We start from the raw sequence: 12394 nt of genomic DNA, 5'->3' as shown, positions 1-12394 counted from the left end.
GACTCAATTTATAAAATTAGAGTAAAATATAAATAAGCAAATTCTAGTCACTCAACAAGATTTGAGTCTGCACTATATTTTTAATTACTTTTTAATATTTCAAAAATATCTATATAATATATAAAAGAATAACTGTATGCGATATGTATCAGTATACGTTTCATTCAAATTTTTTCCAAAAGCACCATTTTTATTTATTATTTTATTTTATTTATCATCAGTTATTATTTATTATATTCATTATCTTACCGTATATTAATATAACAAAATATGTATAAAATTAATTTTCGATATAATTTTCCATAACTATCAAACAATAATAATATATACATTAAAGGTTTTGTGTCAATAATATCATATAAAAATTTTCAAATAGCGATTATCGATGATATTATATAAATCAATTTGGGACCAATTTTAGTCAACTTCTCAATATAAACCATCCAAAAATAAAAATAAAAATAAGATCCCAAAACAAACATAAACAGTCGCACACAACAGGCACTGAAGGAGTTCAACTCACATGTTGCGCGCTCATAGCAAAGAATGAAGCCAATCCTGCTTATCTTTTTCCCTTTGTATTTAACTAGGGGTGGGCACGGTTCGGTTTGGATCGGTTCCACCTGAGAGTTCCAACCGAACCGATTATTCGGTTATCCACAAATACTGATCCGAACTGACCCGTGGACAATGGAAAACCAAGCATTTAACCAAATAAACAGGCCGGTTTGGTTCGGGTTCGGGTTGGTCGGTTTGGACTTATATTTGGGCATTCGATTTTGGGCTTGTTTTCGAATTAGTGGGCTAGAAATTATCTTCGGGCCTACAATTTTGGGCATACTTTCAGCTAATCGGGCTAGGTTTATTTTTGGACCTATAGTTTTTGGCCTGTCCAATATATAATTAGAAATTACCTTCATTAGTTTTGCTTTTCAATTATTTTGAAGGTTTAAATTTTTTTAAAAAACTATCCAACGGAAATGAAATGGCAAATTTTTTAGGTTTGAAATGAAATGGCAAATTTTTTACTTTTAAGGTATGAAATGACAAATTTTTTTAGGTATGAAACGATCAAAACTTCAATATATATTAAAGAGAAAATTGAAATTGAGAAATGCAATGCCAGTATGCCACTGCCACTCACCAAAATTGAGAATCAGAAATGCAGACACAAAATACAAATATCAAAATAACAATCTCACATCCCCATCCGTTCCCAAAGAAATAGAAACAAAAAAGAAAAAAATAATAACTACTACTATCAAAGCAACTAATAAGCAAGTTTTACAAATGACTTAAGAGAAATGGTAATACATTGACAGTAAACATAAAAGAAATAGTAGGAAAAAAATTATAAGCAGCCTGCAATTAGCACTGCCAAATCCTTCACTGCCACTGCTCCAAAACCTACAATCACAAAGGACACCAAAATAAATTAAACCAATACATTATTAGTTTAACAATGTGATGATTATTAAGAAATGAAAAATAAAATGAAGAGAGTTACTTTCATCATTGTCAAAACTCATAAGCTTTCAAGTTTCAAGTACATCCATTGATTCCACTCAATGCACCATCAATCCTTTTTGTTGCTGCTATCTGGACTCACTGCTACTGTTTGGCTTTGGCATAGGTCTTGGAGTGACACCAAACAGCAAACATAAGCAAATATTATAAAAGCATTCAAAAAACATATGATATGCATACAAACAGAAAATAATCTCAATTGCATATTACATTACCTGCTCTAAACTTTCATAATACTGCATCTCTTCTAAAAAAAATCTGTCAAAACTTGGAGAAGCATTAAGCCAATTTTGACAACATATCAAAGCCTCCATCATTTTAGCAGTCAAAGAGCTCCTAAAAGGATCAAATATCCTACCTCCACTGCTAAAAGCACTCTCGGAAGCCACAGTGGAGACTTGAATGGCGTAGACATCCTTTGCAATCTTCTCTAACACAAGGTATTTCTCTCCATTAACCCTCCACCAATTTAAGATATCAAAATCCTTAATTAAACCAGATTCACAAGGGTCGGCCAGATACCTATCCACATCATTTTTTACCTCCTTACATTGGCTTTGTTCTCTCTTCTTCAAATAAGCAATCCAAACTTGGTCAGCATAGTTGGCATGCTCTAATTCACTGTTAGTACTATCCAAGCTAATTCCAGAAGACTCAACACCAGTGGAAGATTGACAAATACCATCTAAACCCATTTCTTTTTCATTATATCAATTATACAGCCTCATTAAAGTCTTTTTCAAACCATTTGTCAATTCAGTAACCCTGCTTTCATCATTGTCATAAAGCATCCCATAGCTAAATGACACATAATCCAACTTATATCTTGGATCAAGCACTGCTGTAATTAGAAGCAATTTATTGACATTTTCCATGGAACCCCAATATTTATTATACTTTTCTCTCATTTTCCTTGCCATAACACACAACCGGTCATCCTTAATAACACATAAATCATCCAATTGTTTTTGTATGGAAGAAACTTGATGGAAATATATGTTGGAGCTAACATGTAAAGAGACACTAAATTTAAGAGTTACATCATAAAAACCCTTAAGAAATTGGACAAAAACTTTGGCATCATCCCAATGCCAAGCTAAAAGAGGTCCAATTTTTTTTCTACCACTATCATCCTCTCCAAAATAGGAAGCATAATGTCCATCTTCCTCCTCCATTCTCTCAAAAGCTTTTTGAAATTTCAAAGCCGACTCTAACATTAAGTATGTGGAATTCCATCTGGTTGGAACATCCAAACATACTAAAGATTTGGTATCAATTTTCTCTTGACTTATACACTCCTTAAATTTTTGTAATTGAGAAGGAGATGATCTAACATATCTCACAGCATTACGAATGCTAGCAATTGCCTCATCTAATTCTTTCAAACCCTCACACACAATCAAATTGACAATATGTGCACTACATCGAATATGCAAAAAATCAGCATCCAATATACAATTTTTCCAATGTACCATTTTCCTCTTAAGATATGCAATTACATTATTGTTTGCACTTGCATTATCAAGAGTTAGCGTGAACACTTTTTCAATACCCCAATCATGCAAACAAATATCAATTAGCTTTCCAATTGCCTCTCCTTTATTAGGAACCACACAAAGATTTAAAATTTTTTTATGTAACATCCAATAATCATCAATATAATGGGCAGTTAATGACATATAACAAACATTTTGAATAGAGGTTCATGTATCAGTTGTAAGACTAATCCTTTGCTGGTTTGCAACAAACATTGATCTTAAAGCTAATTTCTCATCTAAATACAATTAATAAATGTCCCTCACAATGGTTCTTCTAGATGGATGATCAAACTTAGGACATGCAACACTACAAAAGTGTCTAAACCCACGGCCGTAACTCATCCAAAATTATCATTTTGGCACATGCCATCCTACATGCCTCTTTATTGAAAATAGTAGCTACCAAATTGCTACCACTACCATCGGATTTCCTATCAAAAGTTAAGGTCTTTTGCTTCTTTTCATCTGAGTTATAAGGATTTTTCTAACATTGCTTTATATGATTCCTTAGGGTACTAGTTCCACACTTTTTAGAACCACATGCATAATCCTTATGGCAGTAAATGCATTCACATCTAGGGTCATCAGGATCACCACCTTCTATTTTGATAAAGTGATCCCATTCATCACTTGCTGGCCTAGAACATTTTTTTTTCCCTAATGGAGGTCGTGGAGGTAATGTAGATTTGGCATCGGAAGGTGTAGGGTTTGACAGTGATGGTGATGGATTTTGACCTATTGGGGTTTAAGAGGAAGGTGCATTAACTGATGATGGGGAATCTGCGTTCATATTAAGTATAACTAGGACACTGTTTACATAAGAGGAAACAAACAAAAACAAGACAGCAATTACACAACAATTCAAGGCCACAAATTCCACAATCTCAATCAAATTAAATTACAATAAATTAAACAGCAAATAATAGTTTTGCTTCCTTAAATAATAACATAGAACCATCAGGTCCAAGCCCTTTAATCCTAAAACCAAACTACCAACAACTACCAACAATATACATTTTTTCTACCAGCAATTAGCATGTTTTCGGAATTGATAGCAACTACCAACAAAATACATTTTTCCTAAACCAAACTATCATACACAACCACATGAAAATTTTCCAACTACATGCATTATTCACATTAGAACTTTCCATTTAAATCCAGGACCAAATATGCACTAATACAATATCTGCATCAGAAATCTAGGACCAAATATGCACTATGACCAAATATACATCAAAAATTCAGGACCAAGCATACAATATTCCACAATTCCACAAAGACTCAAAATTAAACAGCAACTAAAAAAATTCCACAATTCCACAAAGACTACAAATTAAATAGCAATTTCAAAATTTCAGAGTCATAAAGACTCTACATATAAGCTAACCTTTAAAAATTGCACAATTCCAACTACACAATTTCAATTCCACAATATTCAGAAATTGCACAATATTCCATAGTTCCAAAACAAACAAAAAAACTAACAATTAAAAAGCAATTTCTGAAATTCAGAGTCACAAAGACTCTGAAATGAAAGTTAACTTGTTTAAAATTGGTAACTTTAGGAGTTAAGGGTCACAAAAACTCTGAAATGTAAGCTAACATGTTTAAAATTGTAATTTCAAAAATGTTGGAGTCACAAAGACTCTGAAATGCAAGCAATCTCACAATTTGAATTCAAAACTTCATAGAAAAGAGTTTCAAAGACAATTCACAGATATAATTCAACATTTCACAGACAGTTCAGTCTCACAAAAGCTAATCTGATTATTTCCTTCACAAAATTACAAAGAAAGAACAAAATCTATAGTCTATTTATGCAATCACACTTTATCCATCCACAGCCAGTGAGAGTTTAAGAGAAAAGAACAACTTACCTTAAGTTATTACAGCTTTAAACACAGGCCACAGAGCCACCCACGAGAATGACACAGCCACAAGCCATGGACCTGCCTCACCTTCAATCCTTCAACTTGAATGGCCAATTTTCTCTTTAATATTAAAATCCAACAGTCATTAAACATTTAATATTTCAGAATTGAGGAGATAATCAAAGAAAAATATATAATTTTGAAATAGTGATTTCTTAGAACTTAAACCCTAAAAGGAAAAAAATTGGGGAAAATAGAAATTTGCAAAATTACCTTCGAATTAACGTGATCGTTGGTGACCAGATGATGGTAATTGAGGCTTTTGATGGTCTCACAGCTACCGGGCCACCGTAGAGTAACAATGTCTAACAGTCTAGGCTAGGGTTTCGGACAGCTACCTCAAGCTGAGAATGGATAGATTGGAGAGTGAGAGAGTGAGGTGAGAGTTAAAAAGATAGAGAGAGATTGAATTTTAAAGCAAGATATATATATATATATATATATATATATATAGAGAGAGAGAGAGAGGAGTGAAGAGATCTACAAGAGAGGGTTAAATGGTGAGAGATTGCGAGTGAGAGAATGGAAGATAAGGGAGATTACCGTTGTCCGAGAGATGGCAGAGGACAGGTGCTCATCGGCCTGAGAGATGGTGAATGGTGACCGAGAGTGACAGTTGAGCTAGGGTTTACCAGAGACAAGAGAAGAGATTGAAAGAAAAAGGGGAGAAGACAGAAGAGAACTTTTGAGACGAGAGCAGAGTGAGAGAGTGTTTTTTTTCTTTTTTTTTTCTTTTTTTGTTTAATATCAAATATAAAATTAATAAAACTATAAACATATTATTATTATTATATATAAAAATGTAATTATATATATTTTTTATAATATTTAAAGTATCCGGTTCGGTTCGGATGGTCTGATGATTTTTAGTTTAAAAACCGACATCCGAACCAAACCGTCTCCTTTTTTGTTAAATAATAACCGAACCGCCCAACCGAGCGCAACCAATCTGATCCGTAGAAGTTCGGTTCGGTCGGTTTTAGCGGTTCGGTTCGGTTTGACCGGGTTTTTGTCCACCCCAATATTTAACATAATGTTGCAGCTCCTTTTTGGCGTTAAAGTTGAAGCGCAGAAGTTTTCCTTAGTATGTTTTCAATTCAATTTTGGGAATGTGGAACTATCTGTTCTACTCTTTTTGGGTTTTAATTTTTTATTTTTTCTGCTCTAGAATCCAAATTTTGTTTTCTTTTTAGAACAAATTGTTGATGAATTTTTGAAACTGATATTGTATTTTGTTGCCTTTTTAAGATATGAGTTGTCGCTGGTCTGTTGGTTTTTGGACTTCTTTGGTTTGCATGCTTTATTTGCTTTTACTAGTTTTAGTTTAAATGGGTTTGCTCTGAATGCTTCGTTTTCTAACTCTCATTTCTGAGTTGGTTTGCTTTCTTTCACTTTTAGTGCTTCTGAACGGGATACAGATTGATGTCTTTTAAATCCCTCTTTCACCAACACAAGTATGGAATTTCTACACATTTTTTCTTTTAGTTCATATAAAAATATATATAAATATATTCTGATTTTGTTGTCTCTGATTTCTCTTCCTTGATAACTGTATTAAGAATTTTGTTGTTCATTTCTCTCATAACAATTAGTTTTTCCCTTAACAAAATGTGTATACTATGGATAATCAATAACTTATAAATACTAAATTCATTAGTTGAAGAGGCAAACGCATTCAACGATAACTTATAAATACTAAATTCATTATAATGTTAGTAATGCTGCTTATTAGATTATTCTTTTCCTATTCCTAATTGTTCCCTTCAATTGTAAAATATTTTTAGTAATAAAATAATTCGTAGATCCAATTTGAGAAAGAAGATATTGGCATCAATTTAGTAATAAAGGGCTATTCTTTACTAATTTAAAATATATATATATATATATATATATATATATATATATTATTCACCGTTACTTATATGTATATATTTGATTTTAATATTTTCTTTTTATTTTTCTTCCTTTTTATAAATATAATTTTTTACAAATATGAAAAAAATAAAATAAAGAAACTAATGTTGACCAATTTAATTAACGCTATAACTATTTAAATTTTAATTATTTTACTTGAAGATAGCTATCAATTTATCCCATAAATAATTTCTTTCCATAATTATAGTTTTAGGGTTAATTATTTTAGGGTTAAATATCTCATAATTTGATTATTTGAGGGTTAATTATTTTAGAGTTAAATATCTCATAATTTGATTATTTGATTAACGAATAAAAAATATTCTATATATTTTTATCAATGACTTTACTTATATATTGTTCTACCGTTTCTCCCTTTTTAGAATATATGTATATATCAATATATTTATATATTGTTCACCGTTACTTATATTTATATATAACATAGTATTTTTCTTTTTGTTTTCCTTCCTTTTTAGAATATATATTTTATGAAAATATAAAAAATAAAAACTACAATAAGGAAACTAACTACTAATAAGGAAAATGTTGACCTATTTAATTAACCCTAAAACTATTGGCATAATTATTTTAATTGAGGATAAATATCAATTTATCCCATAAATAACCTCTTTCCATGATTATAATTTTAGGGTTAATTAACGTATTTCCATGATTATAGTTTTAAGGTTAAATATCTTATAATTTGATTACTTGATTATCTAATAAAAAATATTCTATGTATTTTTTACTTTTTTAAGTTCATAGAAATGGAAAATAATTTATTAGATAATCAAGTCAAGATATGAATATGTATATATAACATAGTATTCGATACTTTGCAATTTTCCAATATTACAACCATGTGATAGTAAGTGTAATTCATGACTTTACTTTTATATTTTTCACCATTCCTTCCTTTTTAGAATATATACATATATTGTTCACCGTTACTTATATGTATATATAACATAGTATTCTTCTTTTTATTTTTCTTCCTTTTTAGAATATATAATTTTTTGAAAATAAAATAAAGAAATTAACTACTAATAAGGAAAATGTTGACCTATTTAATTAACACTAAAACTATTTAAATTATAATTATTTTACTTGATGATAAATATAAATTTATCTCATAAACAAATTTTGCAAAAAATCAGAATTATAATCTCAAAATTTTACCATTTTCGGGAGGCCGAATTTGTATATTATCCTTCCTTTGCATATTAAATATTGTTTTGTATACATTGGAAAAAAATAATAATAAGATCCAAAACTACTTATTATTAATAAAAATTTTATATAGATTTTCAAACATGACCGGGCAGATCGATCTTATCAATCAGAGCAATACTAACAAAATGTAATGGACAATCAAAGTTCGTCTCCTAAGACTTTAAAAGGTCCCATGCTTTGATGACAAATCAAAAATTAGTAGCAATAATTAAATTATAATAATAATAATAATAGAAATTATAATAATAATAACCTTACAAAGTTATTATTATTACAAAGTAAAAAGTAATAATAATAATAGAAATAAAGGTAATTAAATTATATTATAATGATTTAATATAAAGAAATTAATCATTTATAAGGAATACAAAAAAAAGAAAAATTAGAATAAAAAATTTAAAAATAGATTTATAATCTCTTTATTAATATCTTTGCTAGTTTAATATATTTATTTTATTGTAAAATAAAAAGATTTTGTATATGGTAATTAATAATTAGATTCCATACATTAATACATATACATATATAGATGTGTAATAAATAAAATTTCAATATCATAATATATAGATTTCAATAATGAAATTAATCTCCTTATTTGATCTTAATAAAATATATCTAATCATAAATAAGTTACCACATAAGGTTATATGGTACATAATAATGATAATAATAATAACAATAATAAATATAATTACAATGAGGATTTAATATAGATAAATTAATTAATTGCAATATCATAATATATAAATTTCAATATCATAATATAATTAATTATTTGAAATTAATTATGATAATTCAATATTATAATATATAGATTTCAATAATAAAATTGATCTCCTTATTTAATCTTTTGAAAAAAGGAGTGGTGACTATATATGGTCAATTTTCAAGTTAATTCAAATAATAATAAAAACTTTAATTTGGAATGATGGTTTCATTTTAGGAATTAAGAAAAATTTACATTAATTATTCAGAATAATATTTGTATCCTTATCAGATTGAAGGTCTTCACTTATAAATAGGTAATGAAGTAAAGTATCTTTAACTCCCAATCAATCAAACATATAAATATTGAACAATATTTCTTCTTTAATTTCAATTTACGTTATAATAAAAATTATTTAGTTAATTAATTTGATTTGATTTGAATTTAATTAATTGTCAAAATCATCTATTACAATTATACATACTGTGTATCGCACGGGATCAATACTAGTTATTTGTTAAAAAGTCATTTATACCTTTAAGTAGATAGATACAATAAAGTAAATTATTATGTACACTACAATAGAATTTTAGGAAAAGAAAATTAAACTTTAAAAATGGAGATAATGGAGTTTAAAGATAAATGAGGAAAAAATCGACATTAATGATCAACAAATCGTTCATTTCAATCATAAAAATGTAAACATTTGGCTTTTTTGTAATCACTTATTTGCTTTCTTTATATATCTTTTTATCTGCTTTTTTATTTTTATTTTTAATTTTTGTTCTATGTGCTCTTCCAAACAATTATTTTTGTCATTCTCACTTCGAAATTGTTTGGCATATGTAGCAAGAATGGTTTGATCATTTCTGAGTTTTTGCATATAGAAGAAAATAATTATTTCAACGATTAGTGAAGTTGTGTGGCATACATAACACGGACAAATTGAATCTGTCTAAATTATGCATACCGAACTGTTCTAATCATACTTAGGTTATATAATCCTAATGAAAATGCAAAAATATATGAAACAGTTCGATATACATAATCTGAACAAATTAAATTTGTTTAGATTATATATACCAGACTACTCCAATCCTATTTAAGTTATATAATCCAAACGAAAATAAAAAAATACTTAAAGCTGTTTGGTATGTATATAACTCGGATGAATACACTTTATCTAGGTTATATATATCAGAATACTTCAGTTATATCCGAGTTATATAGTACAAATGAAAATACAAAGATGAGTGTCTGGTATGCATAACCTACACGAATTAAAGCCTTTTGAATTATGTATACCGAATCACTCTAGTCATATTCAAATTATATAATATGGACAGAAATACAAAGATACATGAAAATGAAGAACAAACACTTTTCTCTCATTTTGATCTATTGTTGTTTTCATGGATAAGCTAATCCAGATCGAGATAGATTGTTAAAGATGAAACTACAAGGATCTGGGAGTTAGGTTTATAGTGTAGTGTATGTAATGTATGTGTTAGGTTTATAGTGTAGTGTATGTAATGTATGTATTTAATTTCAAAAGGAATTAAGAGTAATAAGATGAGGTATATACATTCAATTATATTAAAGATAAATTAGGTGTAATTGAATTGGTGTAAATACTAAAAATTGAAATAAAAATTAATGTGTGTATAATGGAATATGAGTATTACAATTTGTAATGTGAATAGAGTCATCCAATGTAAATAAGTCATAATGAAATATAAACGATCAATCGGCCATAATTGATTTGCACTGTATACTTAGGTTATTTTGATTTGATCAGGGCTATATTTATATATATATATATATAGTTCGGTTATAAAATAAGTATGTATGCTTATATTGCTAAATGCATGTGCATCAAAAGCATGTAATATGGAGCAATATATCTCCCACTGATTACATGTATTAGACAGTATATCCCCATAAATTGTACAATATTTTGATTTGACTAGGGCTATATGTGTGTGTGTATATATATATATATATATATATAGTTCAGTTATAAAATATATATGCTTATATTACTAAATGTATGTGCATCACAATGCATGTAATACCGAGCAGTATATCTCCCACTCTAGTTATGCTATAGTGAGTTGACACGCTCACATTATTTGTGCGTAATTACATGACATCCATATATCAATCTCTTTTTTATTGTTTATTTTTTGATTGGTAATCATGCCCACAATAAGGATTGAACCTGGGCTGAGGTAGTACATGAGAATAGCATTTGCCATAACCTAAGGGACTATATCAATCTCTTTTTAACAAAGATTATCTTCATCTATCTTATATAATATGTGCAAATTCATTATACAAAACTGCATATATAAATAATACATTATATTTTTTAATACCAATTTATATAAATGGTTGATTAGTGATTATAACCCAAATAAATGGACAAGTGAACTATATATGAATTAATAAAACAATCTCACATTACTTATTATTATTATTATTATTATTATTTTGCAATAAATTAATTGATCTCTAAAAAATTGACAAATAAGTTGGTATACGTATATGAAGTATAATAATTATGTCATTAAAAAATTTAAAAGAAAAACCTTTTTAAAAAAACAACGACAAATAATATCAAACACGATTGTTATTGTTAACAAAAAATACTATTAAGTTGACAGGCAACCTTTACACATTTATACCACTAGCAACAAAATTATGGGGTAATTATAAATAGGTTACTGACAAAGACAATTTATATATATATATATATATATATATATATATGTATTTTCCTAATTATGCATTTGGAAGCACTGTCTTTTTCACAAATTCATTTCATGAAATATTAAAAATCATAGCTGGCTGTTGTGTCTAACAAAATAAAATAATCCATCACATAGACAATAAATTGAAGGGTTTATATTAATTTACCTCCCAAATTAGGCCATGTTTCTTATTTTGCTCTTAAAACTATAAAGTTTCTTGAATTGCCTCCTAAACTATTGGTTTTGTGTCACTTTAATTTAATCAGACATTTTCAATATATAAAATTGATGATGTTGACCGTACATAAACCATATAACTTTGTTTGAAATAGTTTTATAATATTATTTTTGCTTTGTGCAGGGTATATGGTCAATTTAACCAAAATGGTTGGAAAAATTTGTATGGTTAGACTAAAAGGATACAAAAATAATATTTGGAGGGACAAAGTAAAAAGGCTGTCATAGTTTGGGTAGTAAAATGATATTTAAATTATGATAATATTTAATTTTGTTTTAAAATAGTTTTATGATATTATATTTTACTTTTGTGAAATGGCTAATTTAACCAAATTCATTAGAAAATTTTGTATGATTGAACCAAAGTGATTCAAAAACAATAATTTGAGGGACAAAGTGAGAAGGTTGTCAGTCTGAGAAATAAAATTTAAGTTATGAGAACATATGATTGTTTGAAAATAGCTCTATGATATTATATTTTAGTTTGTGCAGGGTATATGACTAATTTAACCAAATTTATTAGAAAAATTTGTGTGATTGAATTAGAGT

The 12394-nt window shown here is 28.1% G+C and overlaps 1 protein-coding gene across 5 annotated transcripts; it reads right to left on the bottom strand.

The window, feature by feature from the left end:
* Positions 1–1238: 1238 nt before the first annotated feature.
* LOC125419173 (zinc finger BED domain-containing protein RICESLEEPER 2-like) lies at positions 1239–5674 on the bottom strand. 5 transcript variants are annotated; one of them, XM_060818516.1, is made up of 6 exons: positions 5543–5674; positions 5213–5343; positions 1886–5059; positions 1743–1794; positions 1508–1635; positions 1239–1407 (listed from the first exon to the last, which is right to left on the bottom strand). In XM_060818516.1, the coding sequence occupies exon 3, from the start codon at positions 3204–3206 to the stop codon at positions 2238–2240; it is 969 nt and encodes a 322-aa protein (XP_060674499.1). In that variant the 5' UTR covers positions 3207–5059; positions 5213–5343; positions 5543–5674; the 3' UTR covers positions 1239–1407; positions 1508–1635; positions 1743–1794; positions 1886–2237. The 5 variants fall into 5 exon arrangements, 4 of the variants coding, with proteins under 4 accessions (XP_060674499.1, XP_060674500.1, XP_060674498.1 ...); XM_060818517.1 differs by having other exon boundaries at positions 1743–1785; XR_009639438.1 differs by lacking the exon at positions 1743–1794 and having other exon boundaries at positions 4946–5059.
* Between the last annotated feature and the right edge of the window lie 6720 nt (positions 5675–12394).

The sequence above is a fragment of the Ziziphus jujuba genome, chromosome 6, assembly GCF_031755915.1.
Source record: "Ziziphus jujuba cultivar Dongzao chromosome 6, ASM3175591v1".
NCBI classification, from domain to species: domain Eukaryota; kingdom Viridiplantae; phylum Streptophyta; class Magnoliopsida; order Rosales; family Rhamnaceae; genus Ziziphus; species Ziziphus jujuba.
This window is presented reverse-complemented; position numbering and strand designations above follow the sequence as displayed.

Excerpts from the sequence above, each read along its gene's own strand:
- LOC125419173 (XM_060818515.1), bottom strand. The coding sequence starts at position 3,206 with ATGTCATTAACTGCCCATTATATTGATGATTATTGGATGTTACATAAA.